This window comes from Brienomyrus brachyistius, chromosome 7 (genome assembly GCF_023856365.1).
Source record: "Brienomyrus brachyistius isolate T26 chromosome 7, BBRACH_0.4, whole genome shotgun sequence".
Taxonomy (NCBI): Eukaryota; Metazoa; Chordata; class Actinopteri; order Osteoglossiformes; family Mormyridae; genus Brienomyrus; species Brienomyrus brachyistius.
Window position 1 is genome coordinate 17,524,623 of NC_064539.1, and position 17,832 is coordinate 17,542,454.

General features: G+C 49.6%; 2 protein-coding genes across 6 annotated transcripts in view; both read left to right on the plus strand.

Moving 5' to 3' along the window:
* LOC125746692 (rab GTPase-activating protein 1) overlaps window positions 1-17,832 on the plus strand; it is a 57,955-nt gene that overhangs the window by 24,202 nt on the left and 15,921 nt on the right. For all 5 annotated transcript variants that reach the window (XM_049021000.1, XM_049021002.1, XM_049021003.1 and 2 more), the window contains 3 exons: window positions 14,429-14,542; window positions 16,048-16,122; window positions 16,619-16,744. In XM_049021000.1, the coding sequence (XP_048876957.1) occupies window positions 14,429-14,542; window positions 16,048-16,122; window positions 16,619-16,744 (315 nt within the window). The remainder of the gene's footprint in view (window positions 1-14,428; window positions 14,543-16,047; window positions 16,123-16,618; window positions 16,745-17,832) is intronic.
* Window positions 4,485-9,370, plus strand: LOC125746695 (probable G-protein coupled receptor 21). Its single transcript, XM_049021008.1, has one exon. It carries the CDS (start codon window positions 4,567-4,569, stop codon window positions 5,608-5,610), a length of 1,044 nt encoding a protein of 347 aa, XP_048876965.1. The 5' UTR covers window positions 4,485-4,566; the 3' UTR covers window positions 5,611-9,370.

Here is a 17,832-nt window from a genome sequence, read left to right on the forward strand (position 1 = left end):
TCACCCATCCACACACTCATTCATACACCGGTGGTGGAGGCTGCCATGCAACGTGCCAACCTGCTCACCGGGAGCAACTTGGGGTTCAGTGTCTTGCTCATGGACAGTTTGATGGGGTCAGGAGAAACCAAGGCTCGAACCTGCAACCCTCTAGTTGCTGAACGATAGCACTACCTCCTGCACCACCATCTTGCCCAGTGTACGGGTGCAGGTGAAGGCAGCCAGGATGAATGGTGAGCCCTGAACATCTGGGTTGAGCGGCAGACTGCGGGTTACCCGACAACAGAACAGCCCCTTCTCTAAATGGATTCCAGCATTAATCTGTTCTGGGTGTCTGCATTATATTTACCAAACGCGATTTAACTGTCAGGTGACAGCTGGTTTGGCTCTTGTTCGGCAAAGCTCTTCGTCATTCAGAAGGTCGTGGTCGTCGTGGGGCGGCTTGACGGCACGGAGCTGTGCCGGGTGTACGTGGGCCAGTTACCGTGTGGACGAGTTCTGAAGCCAGACCTGAGCTTAGGAAGATATGTGCGACAGTGCTGTGTATTCAGGTGACTTTTCAGGTTTTCCTGCACCACGTTCTGCAGTTTTCTTGCTGTAATGCCGAATTTGTAAGTTGCCTTACATAGATGTCGGCTAAATAAAACTGCCACTGCTATTATTATGACTAAAATAATAGCACAGGGGCTCTTTTAGCTGAAGTATCTGGGAATTTTCCATATAGGGAACTTCGGCATTTTTGGACTTGGCTGTTTCGTCAGTCTCGTGTTTTTCCCGGCCTGCAGCATGTCGTCTGTGGTCGCTTCCAGCCGGAGAGTTCCAGGTGTCTGCAAGCCGCCTCAACACCCAGCATCTAAACAGACTCTCCCCTGAAGCCTGAGAGGCTGCCGGTCTTCTCTGCTGAGGACAGGCTTCTCGCTCTTTCGTGGGGGCTTCCTGGAAGGTCATTTCACGCCCAGGAGAGGCTGCTACCCCGCGTGCCTTAAGGGAGCCCTTGTCTTAATGGCGTTGGGGACTGCTGTTCCTCACTGATGTGGTGGATAATTATTTGCCTGTGTGATTCTGTTCTGAAACATGCGGCTAGTCTGATAAGCGGATTGGATCATTTGGTTAGTTTTGTCTCAAAACTGATATGTTGTGGTTGTCTGTACCGTGCAGAAGGACCTGAGAGAATTGCCTATCAGTGGAAATAAAGCTAGATCGACTCTTTAGTTTAAAATGACATTGGGGTAGCCTTATTCAGCATAAAGGGAGGCAGTGGCGTTACCAGGTTACTGCATCGTGGGTGCCCATGATTAATAAGCTGACAATGGAGATTCCTAGAGCAAGCAGTTCTGTGCTTTGGTTTCCCCTAAATAGGAGTGTTGCTACAGTGAGCATACCAGCCTTTCGGAGCGTAAGGCCAGCCTGCTTTGGTGTGAACTCACTCCGAAGTCAGACATACTGTGTAGTCAACATGTTCTTCAGTTTGTATTTATAAACTGATTGTAAACTGCTTTGCTAGCTTGCAGGTTACCTGTGCTCACTATATAACTGAAATTCCCAGTTGTCCAGACGGTTTTCCCGCCGTCCGTTTTCCCGGTTCATTCGATTCTCCTGTAATTCTTTCTGCTTGTCTCTCTTGTCGTTCCCAACATATGTTAGGGACCCTCACTGACAGACACAAGGGTGGTGCGACCGCCGCTCTCAGCCTGTGATTTTGAGACCCAGCCTGTGCCCCTGTGGCGGTCTGATGCTGCTTCCTCCCTTTATCTTTCTTTCGTTATTTGCTCAGAATAAACCTGCAGGAAAAGCCTCCCAAAAACAGAGATCCTTGAATAGAAGGTGCAGGCGGCGAGCGAGATGTCCCGCAGGTCTGCATGCTTCACAGATTCTTAAATGCTTCCGTCTGTTAGCCACAGGGCATAATGTTTCCCATTAGCTTTGTTATATAAATCACGCTTTTTTTTTTCTTGCCTTTTCTCTTTGCGAATCGCTCTGCAGAACGCGGCTGCTCCTATTGCCAATTTTCATTTCTGGCTCTTCTTAGTTTCTTCTTGCACCCGGATTCTTAAAACCTCACATTCTAAAACCAACCCCAGAACAGAAAGCGTAATGATCCTCTTTATTGTCTGCGAATAAAGACCCCCAGCAGCTCTGGGAGTTGCACCTGTCCTGCAGGGGGCGCCCTCCCTGGGTGATGATGTCGACAATGACTTGGCAGATGCTGTACCTCCCTGCATCCGCCGGTCTTCCTGCACGGCTCAGCTTGGCCTGTGGCATGAACAGATCAGAGCTGAGGCCACGCCCCAGCGTCAGGCTTTGATCGTCTTGTGCGAGTCCCCTAAAGCCCATCTTCCTTGGCTTATCACATGGGAGCGAGCGCGGACAGCGTGGCGACTAGCAAGACAAGCACGGAATAAAGCGCTTTTTTGTTATTCGGTCCCCCACATTTTTTAGCGAATGATGAATCCATCTGCTGACTCGCGATCGCAACGTGTCGTAGGGTTAAAAGAAGCAGCGACGGCAAGCTAAAGCCAGCTAGATGGGGGCGGGTTTAGCAAAGCTCACAAGAGCTTGGATGCCCAATACCAGCTTCCTCGTTCAGGGAAATCGATACCGGTTCGCTCATCTGAGGCCGTTTTGCTGTCTCCGTAACACATGCCACCCTCACCTCCACACTGTAGATGCTCCAGGAGGAAGGGGTTAAATGTGGAGTGAATGCCACACTGTCGCTGAACCTCTCCGGTGAAGAGCCCCTAGAAATCCTAGCGGAGAAGCTGAGAGAAAGGAATAGATCCGGCCGGCGAATGTCCGAGTGTCTCATCATGCATCACGCGGGCATCTGTCGAGCTGCCACGGGAAAGCTGCTGCCCCCCCCCCCGCAACAAGCAGGCCACTCTCGCAAGGCACAGATCCTGCCAAGCGTACGTGCAGCCGGCCAGACTGCAATGCCGCTCGCAGCGCCACCGTCAGGTCAGACGGTGACCTCTGCTGACCCACAGACAGGAGCCAGCTGCTGTGGGTCCCCGGGATGCCGGTGAGCGCCGAGAGTCAGGGGACAGGGGCAGGGACAGGGCCTCGTCCTGCTGTACGGATGTACGGATACGCTCACGTACCCAGAACCTCATATGGCTCAACTCTGGCACCTTCAAGCACAAGACCGGCCTCCCGGCTAGACTCTGCTCGGCTGGGTGTGACAGCAAACAGTGTGTTACTGCTCAAACACATTGGGGGTGGGAGTGGGGTTGGGGGTGGGGGGGGTAAACACTCCAGTGCATCGAGTATTATGTCTAATTCTCACATACATGATGCATGAGGTCCTGGAAAAGCTTCAGTGGCACAGTGAGTAATGTTTGTGTGTGTGTCTGTGTGCTCACGTGCGCTTGTGTGTGCTTGCACTCGTGTGTTTATGTCTGTGTGTGTCTGGGTCTGTGTTTGTGTCTGTGTGCTCGCTTGCGCTTCTGCGTGCGTGCGCACATGTGTGTGTACATGTCTGTCTGTGTCTGTGCGCTCGTGTGTGTTTGTGTTTCTGTGTGAGTGAGTGACGGCATGCAGCTCCTCCTTGCTCACGCTTCCTGCTTCAGCTGCTCACTGGCTGGATTTTTTGGGGGTGGAGCTCTCTGCTGCCTCCATTGCTGCAAAGACGGGGTGAGAAGCAGAGAAGAGAGAGAGAGAGAGAGAGAGAGAGAGCGAAGCAGAGGTAGGGGGAGGGAGGGAGTGAGACAGAGCGAAAGAGGGAGCAGAGCTGCATCAGGGCCACAGCAAAGGAGGAAAGCTGCTTCTCTGCATTCGGGCGCGGGGCTCCCTCATTTACATTCCAGACACCGCCGCCTCTCTGGGGGATTTGCACGTCTTCGAGGCTCCGTGCACCGCTGTCTGTCTGCAACTCTCTCAACTAGTCTTTTCATTCTGTGATTTTAGTATCGTTATCACTGGTATTATTTTCGTGTCAGTGAGGAGAACTCTTTCCACTGGTTTTCCCTGCTAAAGTCATAAAGAGCTGCATCTCTAGCCTCGGGGCTGTCTCAGAGAGCGGAGCGCCGGCTTCGTCTGACCATGCCTGAACGCTCCAGCCACCGCTGCCATCACCGTGGCGACACCTTCCTCCTTTAACAGGCCAGCGGCTTCCCCTAACTGAAAAGATAAGGTCTCCGTCTGGATTCTCCATCCCGCTGTTTTCTCCCTCTGCCCTTGGTCGGCACCTGGCCGTGACACTGAGGAGCGAACTCCCAGAGGACGCAGTCGGGCCAGGACTGCCAGCGCAGCCTCCATCCCGGCGCCCGCTCCTCGCTTGCTCCTGGGAATGCGCCGGGCCTGTGGGGGGGCCTCCTCTCCGGGTCTCGCTGCATCGCTGCTGACATGGCAGGTGCCGTATGCCCCTGCATCTGCGGACTCTCGCTGGGGCACGTCAGCTGTCAGGATTTGCTGAGAAAGGAAGAGGAGAGGTAGAGGCGGGGGAGAGAAACAGACTTGCAAGGGGGGCCGGGGGGGTGGGGCGGGAGTGCGGGCGGTTTCCAGGGCACCCGAAGTAAAATTCCCTTGCCAAAAAATGAGAACTTGGGAGAGCTAAAGACCCACCTCAGGATGAACTCTACTGTGGATATGAACCAGAGCAGCACTCCGTTTTGTCTTTTGGGTGTGGGCTACCCTCATGTCTTTGATACCTGCATCCTGGAGATGGCTATTATCCTTTTCCTCACTATCCTCATCATCTCCGGAAACCTAGTGGTGATTTTTGTCTTCCACTGTGCGCCGCTGCTCAACCATCACACCACCAGCTCCTTCATCAAGACCATGACGTACGCTGACCTGCTGGTGGGGGTAAGCTGCCTGATCCCTTGCCTGTCCCTGCTGCACTACTTGGAGGGTCTGGACGAGGAGCTCACCTGCAAGGTGTTTGGATACATGGTGTCCGTGCTGAAAAGCGTGTCGATGGCGTCGCTGGCGTGTGTCAGTGTGGACCGCTACATCGCTATCACGCGGCCGCTCTCCTACGCCACGCTGGTGACGCCCTGCCGGCTCCGCGTCTGCATCACTCTCATCTGGCTCTACTCGAGCCTCATCTTCTTGCCATCCTTCTTCGGCATGGGCAAGCCTGGCTACCACGGCGACATCATCCGGTGGTGTGCCGAGTCATGGAGGACCAAGCCTCCCTTCACCTCCTTCATTGTGGCACTGCTGTACGCACCGGCCACCTCCACGGTCTGCTTCACCTACTGCAACATCTTCCGCATCTGCCAACAGCACACTCGCGAGATCAGCGAGCGCCGCGCCCGCTTTGGCCCACAAGAAGGTGCGACCGGCGAGGGCCAGGCCTGCACGGACAAGCGATACGCCATGGTGCTCTTCCGCATCACCAGCGTCTTCTACATCCTGTGGCTGCCGTACATCATCTACTTCCTGCTGGAGAGCGCAGACATCTACCAGAACCCAGTGGTCTCCTTCCTCACCACCTGGCTGGCCATCAGCAACAGCTTCTGCAACTGCCTCATCTACAGCCTCTCCAATAGCGCCTTCCGCAAGGGTCTCAAGCGCCTGTGTTCCTTCTGCCTGCACCGGGTGGAGAGCAAGAAGCCCCCAGGAATACACGAGGGCACCGCCGGTCCCAGGGCCACTTGTCACGTATGAGCCAAACCGGGGGATTCTGGGTTTTCCAGGAGTCATTGGTTCTGGCAATAGGCGTCCCGTCCTTAGGCTGCTGGGGGAGCAGCAGTGCACCCCAGTCAGAAGCGGGAAGGCCGGCGTTGGATGGGCTCGAACCGCCTGAACCGAGAGGGCGAAGCTCACAGCATTGGGGATGCACTTTCTGTAGTCCTCAAACAATAGCCTTCTGCAAAAAAACAAGCTACCGTCTACAAGTACGTCTTAGCATTGTGTGAAACATCCTTGTTTCGTTGCCAGGCCTTTCTGGGATGCGAAGGACAATGTTTGACTGCAGAGTGCTACTCTCCAAGACACTTTTGCATTGGATGGAGTATTTAGTTGTTTAACTTCAAAACAACTTATTGTGATGGCTTTAACGTCTTCATCTGTGTACTTTTCCAAGGTTTCGTTCACTGATGTTGTGTACCCATGTTCTGATTTCTGGGGCATGGCTGTGTGAGGCATACCACAAGCACATCGGACTCCACAGTACGGGATGTGAAATCCCTACTGCTCGGCAAAAAAGGACGGGAAAACATTTGGCAGATTTATTTTTTGTTTTATTTATTCCAAGGTGTTTCTAGCCTGGACCTGAACACATAGCACTGTTAGGAGTTAGGATAGCTGTTATTGTTTACAGAGTGTTGTGTTTCAGAGGAGGGTTACCTTTGACTGCACTAATGTTGTCCCATTGTCTTAAGCATGCTGTGCTTTATGCTGGCTGGCACCCTGTATTTAGTTTGTGTTAGTAACGATCCAGGAACGTCTCAGAGGAAGGATAAATGTTTATTTGTTTAGCTGTTTACCTCAGAACAGCTTCTAGCTGATCCATGGATGGTGACTTGCACCACAACGTCTTTCTGTAGAATCTTATTGACTTGCTCTCTCAAATGGGAGTTTATTTTCTGCCCGTTGATATGTCAAGCTTTGGGGCGGCGTTGCGTCATCGCCCATCAGCGTGCCACTTTCCGACCCGCGATTACACTGCAAATTTAATCATGAGGACTGAGGCTGTTTTTCTGAGATGATTTCTGAATGTGTTGAGAGTCTGGATTGCCCGCAATTCATATTGTGAAAGTGCTTTTATCCGTGAAGGCTTTATGTAGCACGCGTCATGGCTGAGAAGGCAGCATCTCGGACGATTCTCCCAGCCGACGCGCAACCGATGGAACAGATGCATGACGGGGAGAGACGCCGAGGGTTGAATTGCAGTGTGTGTGCCGTTCCTGCAGACATTCTGCCTTTGAGTCTGCCTTGCATGTTGGGAAGCGACTAGACGACTAGACTGCTGGGCAGCCGTGTCAGAGCTGGAGCCGCTGTTACACAGGCATGCCCGCGCCGGCACTGTCCAGTAAATCCTTGGCTCCACTCTCATTCATTGGCAGTCTCGCCACCGGACAGGTTGTATGTAGGTCTCTGGCGAGTGAATAGCTCAGGCATGGTTGGGTCCAATGCGCCATATGAGCAGGACGCTGGCGTACACAGGCAGCCTGTAGCCAGTGATTCACACTCGCGTCTTTGTGTGGAAATGGGTTGCTGATAAGGGGGGGGGGCATTAATTCCATATTAGCGCCCCGCTGAGTCTCGGCTCTACAACGGCGCACGTATTGCTGTACTGAAATCCCATTTTAGCCTGGTGCTTGTCATCATTAAGTGCACGATAGTATTACACTTTTTTTAATAGACCAAAGTTGATGATTTAATACTGTGGGTTTTTTTTTTTTTTTTTTTTTTTATTTCTCCTAAAAATTGTACTTGACTTGGTCGAGAGGAGAATGTGTGGTTACCTTCCAGTGTCTGATAGACTTTAATCATGACTCCTTCTCAGGCCTCGGAATGCAATATCGTTGCATAGTCACCTCCTCTTTCATTGTCTTCTTCAGAAGGGTTTAATTTATTGTGATACTTTAGGCACCTTTGAATGCGACTGATGTTTTTTGTCCAGTCTTTAGCATGTGTTGAATTTCTTGTCTATTTACAGTTTTCTTATATATATGGAGCATATTATACATGGAGCATTTTTATTTAAACCCGGTCCTGTGAGTAGTCATTGGGCGTAATTCACGATGGGCTCACAGACTGTTTTCTATCGCTATACTGTTGCAAGGGACAGTGCAATACTTTTCATGTGTTCCAAACCGAAGGACTATTGTTGGAGACGACGAAAACATATCACCTGTTTATAGGAAAAGGGCTTTTCGTTCTCGTGCAATTCCAAAGTGTTTCCAGTGGGTTTCGAAACGGGAGGTATCAATCTGTAGATGCTGAAATAGCAGGTGCCAATCCAGGAGTGTCTGTCTGCTCCTTTTTGATTTCTTTAAAAAAATATTTTCGGGCAGATTAGCCTTGTACCAGACTTGATAGTGCTTTAATAATACACGTGTCTTGCAGGTTCCTCCTGTGTATGTGAGGCACTGAGCTCTCTCTCATTTTGTGCTTGTGAGGCATGACAGTAAATATTTGACATCGGAACTCCAAGATGGCCCCCATTCGGATGGCTTTGGCGGTTTCCTGTGTCTTTGAAAACAAGTATCCCTTATCAGTCTTGTGTTGTCAAATGTCAAGCAGGGGAAAACGATGTCATGGGCAGAGGCTTGAATTACAGTGCTATTCCTGTGAACTTACATTTGTTGTAACTTAAGAATTAATTTCCACACAGCATCGTGTGCCTGTACAGTTGACAGCGCGAGTGACTTCGGCCGAGTCCTGAAGGTCCAATGTTGAGCAATACTGCATCGGTCATACCTTCATTTGTATTTAAAATAAGGTCTATGAATAAACCGATGATCTTGATCTGATGTTTGTATTGTTACTTTTTGAATGGTGAACTTTGCACTAATTTCTTGTGCTGATGTGACCTTCAGCAGTCTCGACAAGAGATTTGTTGTTGTTTTTTTCCCCTCCATTGACACAAAAAATGCCTTTTGGACCATTTGAACGAGTGCTGATGCTCGTTTGTGAGTGCGTACCTCCGAGACGGAATGCTGAGCTTATTAAAGTCTCGGGGGTGGAAAGCAGTGATGGCCCAGAATGTCCATTGCAGCAAGGAGAGAGCAAGGTTTCCCTCAGTGTGCGGTTTGGGACACTTTCATGCCAGCGAGTAGTCGGTTCCCCTTTTCCTGTGGGAAAACTCTGCTCTCTGAGAATCGGAGTCAAAGGTTTGCGATGCTTGGGGGCCCGGGGGCCCAGGGGCCTGCCCTCTGGTAGTGACCTACTCCTCAGTGCCATATTAGGACATGAAACCTGGTGGGACCCCGATTCTAGGGGACACAGATTTGTGCCGGAACAGCTTGTCCCCGGTTGGGTCAGAAGCTCCCGGATCATTGTGTCCACTCTCCGTGACGCCTTTTCTTATGAGCCGATTGGCTTTGGCTTTCACATCAAAAAGCCAACCTTTTAATGGAGTCCTCTTGGTCCAGAAATTTAGCTCCAAAATTTCGTATCAGGGGAAAAATGAAAGCAAACAGTCTATGGTTTTGGTTTTGAAATGTCCCAAAGCGCAAGGGGTTTGTACTAACTTGTGTGTCCGACGTGGGCCGTGGTCGGGCTCTGTGAAATACAGTCAGAATACTTTCCTTTAGAAATCACAGAGGCCGACATTTTGCTTGACGTCTTCCATGGTGTGTAAATGGGCTGCAATAGTACCTTGTTTTGTATTGTACGTTTGGGAAAACACATGTCAACAATATATTTATATACTGGTCATATCTGTATTGACGAAATAAATGTCATTATTTAAAGGGTTCTTTCCTGTTTTCTGATGCTTTGCCTCATGAGTGTCTGACTGTCCACGCTCGGTGTTCACTGATGGAGCATCAGGGCGATGCGGGTGGGAGGGGCACAGCACCCCGCGCTGTCCGTGTCTCTGATCACCGGGAATGCAGTGCAGTACAAGTCTCTTCCACAGGGCCACTTATTCTTCGACTGCCACGCTTTCGCTGATCTCGGACCGGGGCTCCAGCCCGGCCACCCCCAGCCCCCGAGCCACGCAATGCCCGAGATGCGATAAGGACCCGGCTTCCGTGGCTCCCTGCCAGCCAGTTTTCATCGGCCCGCCGTGGGCTCTAGCAGCCAGCCCGAAAGAAAAACAAAATGCCACTTTAACCATTGTTATGTGACCAAAAAAAATGCCCATTATAAACAATGACGGGGGAGGGGCAGAGCGGAGCGTTTCCCATGGAAGTCACTCCTGCACTTGCTGTTATTCTCTCCGCCGCACGCAAAGGGTTGACAGGGACGTCGCTCTCTAATCAGCCCAAGCGGCTGGGCCTTTGGTGCTCCTGGAGCCCAGATATCCCAGGTCCATAAACATTGATAGTTATCAGAACCAGTGCCCCCCTGCTGGGTGGGGCGTGTCAGTATGGGGCTCTCTGTGGGGCGGCATTTGGGAAGCGGGGGCTGGTCTAGAACACGGTCATTCTCATGATTTCCACCCACCGTGAGCTTGTTGTTTTATTCTTCATTCTTCCTGTCTTTCTTCTTGAGCTTTCCTTCGCTTCACGTCTTCCTCTCGGGGAGAGTCTTGACCAGGAAGACCACCCATCCGATACCGAAGTACCGTCATGACATTTTCTGAAAAACAACTGAAACTGCCGGAATTCTATTTTGCTTTTTGGTCAGTAGTTAATTTCAGGAAATTACAGTTATCCCAGTTGGTGTGCGTTCGCTTTTTTTAGAACGATTAAAATCAGCACACTTCGTATAATCATTTAAGCTAACAGGCACGGAATATCCTGCCAAATATCTTTACTTTTGCTCAAATACATATGGCATATTAAGCTCCTTTTTATGGAAAAAAAGCAGATTTTTGTATCAGTATTTTTTAAATGTATTTTTGGTAGTATCATATCCTAGTAAATGATAACCAGCTGCGGTGGCCAAATGCGGGGCCCGGCACGCGTCAGGTTCCCCGCTCTCTGTGTGGTGGCCAAATGCGGGGCCCGGCACCCGTCAGGTTCCCCGCTCTCTGTGCGGTGGCCAAATGCGGGGCCCGGCACCCGTCAGGTTCCCCGCTCTCTGTGCGGTGGCCAAATGCGGGGCCCGGCACCCGTCAGGTTCCCCGCTCTCTGTGCGGTGGCCAAATGCGGGGCCCGGCACCCGTCAGGTTCCCCGCTCTCTGTGCGGTGGCCGAATGCGGGGCCCGGCACCTGTCAGGTTCCCCGCTCTCTGTGTGGTGGCCAAATGCGGGGCTCGGCACCCGTCAGGTTCCCCGCTCTCTGTGTGGTGGCCAAATGCGGGGCTCGGCACCCGTCAGGTTCCCCGCTCTCTGTGTGGTGGCCAAATGCGGGGCCCGGCACCCGTCAGGTTCCCCGGCTCTCTGTGCGGTGGCAGAGCGGATGCTGCACTACTTGCTTCTGGCTCCACAGATCTATTATTTAGAGACTTTATTTTCTGCCCCAGATAAAAAGAGCATGAATAATGTAAGGAGGGGTAATTAATCTTTGAAAAGTGACTCCCTTTAGCAGGTAATTCTTAGCAGTCATGCATCCACCTCTGTGTCCCACACCGGTTTTGGAGAACCTTTGGAAAATGTCTGGCCTCCCGTGCTGGAATCCGCATGGTGTCCCGCAGATGGCTTTTACGGAGTGCTGAACGCAGGATACATCTGGGAACGTGGGAACGGCCAGTTCCAAAAATATGCTGAGTCACTGCAGGAAGGGGACGCCGTGGGAACAACATGGAGCTTATTGTGTTACAGTGAGCAGTGCCGTACGGTTCAAAGGTAATGACGTGTCTGCACTTATCCAGAGTAAAGCTTTCATTCCCGCCATGAAAACATGCTGAGTTGCAGTCGGGCCTGCAGGAAGGGGGCGCTGTCTGCGTTTATCCAGAGTTACGCTCTCATTCCTGCCCGGAAAACTTGCCAAGTCACAGTCAGGCCTGCAGGAAGAGGGCGCTGTCATTACTGCTATCAATCTGGTCCATATATTCAGAGTCTGTAATCATTATTAAATATTATCCAGATTCTCCGGCCATGGGAAAGCCCCCAGAACTGAGCTTTGGCGCTCCGTTGGTGACCTAGGGGGTGCACCGGTTACATTTCTGAGGTGGGGCACGCATGCAGGGCATGTGGTCACCCTTTCTGACCCCCTTCCCCCATTATGAGGTGGACGCGGCCTAAGTTGTCCCAGTCCAAACCTGAATGGAGAGAAAGGTGCTGAAAAATTTAAATGAGGGGATGTAATTAGCGTTCATGGAGAGTGAGAGTCTGGGAGAGAGAGTGTCCCTATTGCAGGCCGCCCTGCGCACCGGCTCTTATACAGTGAATAAATAATGTGACGCTGGAATTGTTTGATAGCAGACATAAATCACTTTTACAGGAAGAGAGTAATGTCCATGGGGGCTGTAATGAGCTCTGAGTGAGGAGAAAGTCAAGTCCCTTTGGATGGGGGCCTGATTACTATTAAATGGTCTATAATTTAGTCTCCAGGCCCCCCTGCAACCCTGGAGGATGGACAGATGGATAGATTTAATTCGTTGAGATAGCAAAGTGCCTCTGTTTTGTGGCTCATCTGTGCTGCACCTGTGCTCTTGAGACAGACCACGGGGCTGGAATGAGAAGCCCCCAGGCTGCCTTCTGCTGTTTCTGCATGTTTTTTGTCATTTTTTGACATACCGTTCTCTGTGAGCCATTCTCTGACATTAGAAGTCGTATTTATACTCCTGAACTTTCCTAAGCACTACCCATTTTTTAGGGCCCAGCTCATACATTACTATATACCAATCTGTCTTTATGAGGAGAAATTGTTTCAATACCCATATTCTCATCAATATATCAATGTTTTGAATTATGCATTTTGAAGAACTTGTGTTTCTTTTATTCTACAACAAAAAGATGAAGAGGAATATTGAGCTAAGCTTGTTAACTCCTCTGGCAGCACCTGGCCACACCAGAGTTATGCTTATTCTGAGAAAGTAGGTGAAATGTTATGTTCCAGTTCTACCCTCAGTGTGTTTTGTGTTTGGTGAGCTGCAGTGTATTATCATTTGTTAGATCACAGGCTCTAGGAAGGTGTCCTACTTTAAAAATATATGTGATATAATGTAATAGACCTAGTCCCCCTCCAAAGGTCCCTTACCTGTCATGTGGTCATACACTGATCATGAGGCCCCTTTAAAAGAAAACTACCCCCAGGACAGGAGACTGTCATACAGGATGCTTGTTCATCCACGTCCTGGTGTGAGTGTGGCCTGTCCTGTAAGACGTGCTGAAGGCGTTTGCTACGCTATCCTGTGATTGTGCTGTTTACTGCTTGTCTGAATAGCTGTTTTGTTTCGCCTGTATCCTCTAAGTGGTGTGGCCTGCATATTTTTGGGCAAGGGCCTAAGGCGTCTGCAAGAATCTGTTCTCTCATCTGCAGAAAGTTATTTGATGTTTAAGATATTATTATTTTGTCTTTGTGCCCAGCGTTGTAGCGGTTAAGGACCTGATACAATGATACCATCAGGTCCAAGCATCAAATACTATTTAAATATAAACTATATAAATAATATAGTCCACAGAAGTGACTTGAGTGTTAACTGCTTCAGTAATTGTATTACATGGATAACACAAGGGCTTTTATCGCAGTCATGGTGGGGGACATAGTAAGCCAAGCAAAAAAAAAAAATTACAATGCCAAGTAATGCCTGGCGCTGACCAGGTGACGGGTGGCAGCATTGAGCTCGTTCCTGCAGATGCTTATGACTTCAGTTAAATTTATTGAAAAGGAAAAAGTGGAAACTTTACTTGAAGGGACACAAATTCTCAGCTATTACTGAAGCACAAATCATGAAATCTAGTAGCTGCTTGAGTCAAGAGATGCATCACGATTCATTAAATGAACAAACATGAGATCAGTATTTCACAGGCTGTCTGTGGCTGTCGTGCGGCTGTCTGTGGCTCTGGTGCGGCTGTGATGGGGCTGCCTGTGGCTGTGATGCGGCTGCCTGTGGCTGTGGTGCGGCTGCCTGTGGCTGTGGTGCGGCTGTCTGTGGCTGTGGTGCGACTGTCTGTGGCTGTGGTGTGACTGTGTGCGCCTGTCTGCGGCTGCGTGCAGCTGTGTCTGGCAGGGTTCTGCTGCCTCACCCTTTGCTGCCTGGGCAGCAGCAGGGCTCCAGGCTGCCTTTCTCCCTTAATTTAAGCTAGCAGACCTCAGGCTGTGGAGTTCTGGGCCCAGCGCAGCCCAGAGCCCTGTACAGGTTTGCTCCCCTGCTGATGGGGAGTGTCCAGGGCACTTACTCTTCATTCCCTCTCTCCTCATTCCCAGTCACTGCTTAATAGTCCAGGCCTGACAAACACTAAAAAATAAAATAAAGGAATGAGGGCAAACAGACAGACATCCACACGTTAGTTTAGTGGAACACGCTCCTGGACTTTGTAGTTGCAAATGAAATGGAGTTTTTTAGTGGGGGGCAAAGAAACATGCATAGCTGTTTTCTTGTAGCTGGGAGTGTAACCAAAAATATAGTGGTTGAATGTGCTGTAATGCTGGGGCACATTGTATTAATGCTGTTATCAAACCAGAGCACATTTCCTGATGCTTTGCCAGCGGTTAGGACAAGCCTGGCTCATATTTGTATAATTTTACTACAGTTTTGGTTAGTTTTCTGAATAAACTCTCTAAACAAATGCCTTTTGATTTTTATTTTTTTTGCCTTCAGCTTATAAAAATATTAAACCCTTTTTTCCCCAAACAATAATTCACTGCCTCACAATACTTGCTAATTTTATATATAAACATTCAGAGGCCGGTTTGAAGCCCCCAACTTCAGCGGTGGGACGGGCCCTAACGACTCTTGTGTCTCCCAACGACCTGCTCAGGAATCCCCGCAGGATAGCGCCATCACCAGGGACATCAACCGCACGTTCCCCGCGCACGACTACTTCAAAGACACGGGAGGCGACGGCCAGGACTCCCTCTACAAGATCTGCAAGGTGAGACGACGTTCTACCCAGCTGTAATTAACGACATAAAATGTGCCGTTTCACTCTCAGCCACCATAAGTGAGGATGTCTTTATACAATGGGGTTAAGATCGTCCGTCCCAGTTACAGAGATTCATTTAATCTTGTCCAAAGGAAAACAGGCAATTTTCACAGCTCTTACCAGAGAGCATTTTACTTGCACATTATAAAAAAGTATTTCTACATATACACTTTAAGCACAATGTAACATAAAGATGATGTGTGGAGCAGGCTGTAGGTTTGTAGGCAGTAGGCAGTTGGTTTGAGGCCAGTATGTCACATGTAATTGTATGTTTTCCACGATTGGAATACGTATCGAATTTAAACACACCAAAGAGTGCTACCATGTAATCACATATTTATGTGAAGTTGTTATGGTATCGTGAGTATCGACGGCTTTTTGGGGGCAAAAACACACGGGTTCCCATTAATAATTCATAAGTCATTTCAGACTCCAAGCGGGTCCCCCTGCGGGGGGAATGTCTGTATCGACCGCGTGCTGAACACCACGCCTTGATTTATTACCCAGCCTATCTGGGCCGAATCGCTTTTCTCATTTAGCGCTCGTTACTTCACTATAAAGTAGGATTCATTATAATGGGTGTGTTTCCTGTAAAAATGCGTGAAGTGGCACAATGATTGAGAATGTCGGACATATTCCAGAGAAACCAGGAACCTGCCATTTCTCATTCTGGGCTGTAAACACAGGAACAGAGATGAAAGCCTCATTGCTTGCTGGTCGATAGGCGGAGTTCAGTCTGCAGTTTGGAACGTTGGCGGTTTTAGCAAATTTAAACATTCTAATGGAAAGTGGCATCATCTGGGCTGTTTCTGCTAAGCCACGCCCCCCTCTGTGCCACGGCCTGAGTTCTGCCTGTTAAAGGGAACCTGGGGTGGATATTCTGCTCCCTCTGATGTAAATTTTTTAATGTTCTGGCTAAAACCATTAAAAGCGATTTTAAAAGGAACAGCATGCAGTGGTTGAATGTGCTGTAATTTGCATAATGCTGACCATTTGAATATGTTGAATCTGAATTAGTATATGCAGATGACAAGGTGTGAGGAGAGTCTGTATTCTGTAAGCTCACGTTTATACATGCACTGCCTTCATTTTCGCACGCTGGTTGTTCAGCGTTTTCCTCTGGGTTCTCCGAGCTTTTCTCCTTGAGCAGATGATGCAGGGACAAAGCCGGAATGAATTTTGGACATATGGGATGTGCAAACAAACCTAAGCAGGCCCGTTTCCATGCCCAGGCTGCAGGCCGCGTGTGTCTGCAAGTCCGGCCTGCTTCCTGCTCAAAGACTTGCTGATATTTGTACCGAAAGGCAGCAGAGAAATTGCACTCTTGGACCCTGCTAACAAATGAGGCTTAAGCCCCCACTTAGAAGCCTGAAACCCCCCCCCCCCCACACACACACCGGTTAGCCGTGGTTTGGCCGCTCCCATGTCAGGCTGTGCTGGTCTCTCTGCCACAGGCGTACTCCGTGTACGATGAGGAGATCGGCTACTGCCAGGGACAGTCCTTCCTCGCCGCCGTGCTGCTGCTACACGTGAGTCCTCCGCTTCTCTCCTCCTCTCCACATCAAATGGATTCTCCCCGGCACACAATGGGCTCTCCTGCGGAGTGATGTCATGTCTCTGATGTCTCCTGGTTCCAATCTCAGGAGCAATACTGGCACCTAGTGGACAACCTGTTTACTGCTTTCCCCCCAGAGCTGATCTGCATCGCTGCGCGCTGTGGCCCAGTGTAACATACAGGCACATGTTGTATCATGGGAGACAGTGTGATGATTCTTATGTAAGATTCATATTTATGATTCTTTTAATAGAGAAAATCAGCACATGATTATCATTACACATGCTAACAAGGCAGGCTGTGTATGTCCCCCTTAGCTTAGGGCTCGGGTTTAATCAGACTGGCAGCCGTCGGCCGGAATGGGTCGCCGTGCCCTCCCCCTGCTCTCGCCACGGTGTGGGGTGGGGGGCGGGACTGGCTTTGCGGCCGACGGTCCTGGTAGCTCCTGTCCGTGTTGCCGTTTCCCCTAGATGCCGGAGGAACAAGCCTTCAGCGTGCTGGTGAAGATCATGTTTGACTACGGACTCAGGGAGCTCTTCAAGCAGAACTTCGAAGACCTTCACTGCAAGTTTTTCCAGTTGGAGCGACTCATGCAGGTGAGTAGACGCTGCCAGGGGGGCAAGCCACCCTGGAAATCCTGTGTGTGGCATGTGGGCACAGTAAGTTACAGTTTTAGGCAGGTGGGGTGTCCTCAATCCTGTGTGGAGCTGAAGGGGAGATGATTCTGTGGTCATGGAGATGATTCTGTGGTCATGGAGATGGATGTTGCCCATGGAGCTGTGGGCCCATCTTCTGTTCATGCGAAACGCGAGAGCCCCGCATCCCTCTTTCATCCTCCCGCAGTCTCGTTCGGCTTACTAATGGCTGACAGTGGTGTTTGTTGTGCTCGCCAGAAGCCAGGGAATGAGAGGGGAGGCAGGCAGGTGCTTTCATGTCTTATTCATGAGATGATGGGATTATGGAGGCTTCTGACCCTCAGATCACACACTGTGTTCTGCTCTTTGTCCTGAGCGAGCGCTTAAACTAATGGGCTTTCCTTTAGTAGCAGATTGAATGCCGCTTTCAATTTTAATTTTTAGTGGTTACCTTTAATTCCCTTGATTATATAATACTGTGTGAGGCTCAGTAATGAATTTGAGTGCCTGTATTACACCCACACAGACTGGTTTGTGTGTGTGTGTGTGTGTGTGTGTGTGTGGATTTTAGGAGTGTTCCTGCCAAGAAAAAAAAAAAGTATTTTTGTGTCGTAGGAATGGAATTGAGAATATTAATGCCTTAACAATCCGTGTATGATTTGCTCATTCGTTTTGCTCTCAAATCTAAAATGTAAAAAAAAACGGAAAACGATCGCTCATATTCCATTTTGGTTTTTCACTTGGGTGCAAATGGTGTAACCTGGAAGTGACTGTTACTCGTGGTGGTCTCACAGTGGTGAAATGGATGGCTTCGTGTTGGTAGTAAAAGGCTAGTAATTAGAGCTGCTTAAATCAAACCGTTAATCCATTTAAATTCAAATATTACATATTAATTTGACTGACCAATCATGAAAACGCCGTTTTAAAAATGTCGTCAATTCCGTGTAATCATTAGCCTGTTTTATCCATCCCTATTTGCCCCCGAATCTGCTTCCCTCTGACATCTGCTGTAAAGGCAAGTAATCGTTCATTAATTGTAATGATATATT

Bases quoted from the DNA above. Each gene is read 5' to 3' on its own strand.
- LOC125746695 (XM_049021008.1), top strand. From the start codon at position 4,567: ATGAACTCTACTGTGGATATGAACCAGAGCAGCACTCCGTTTTGTCTT.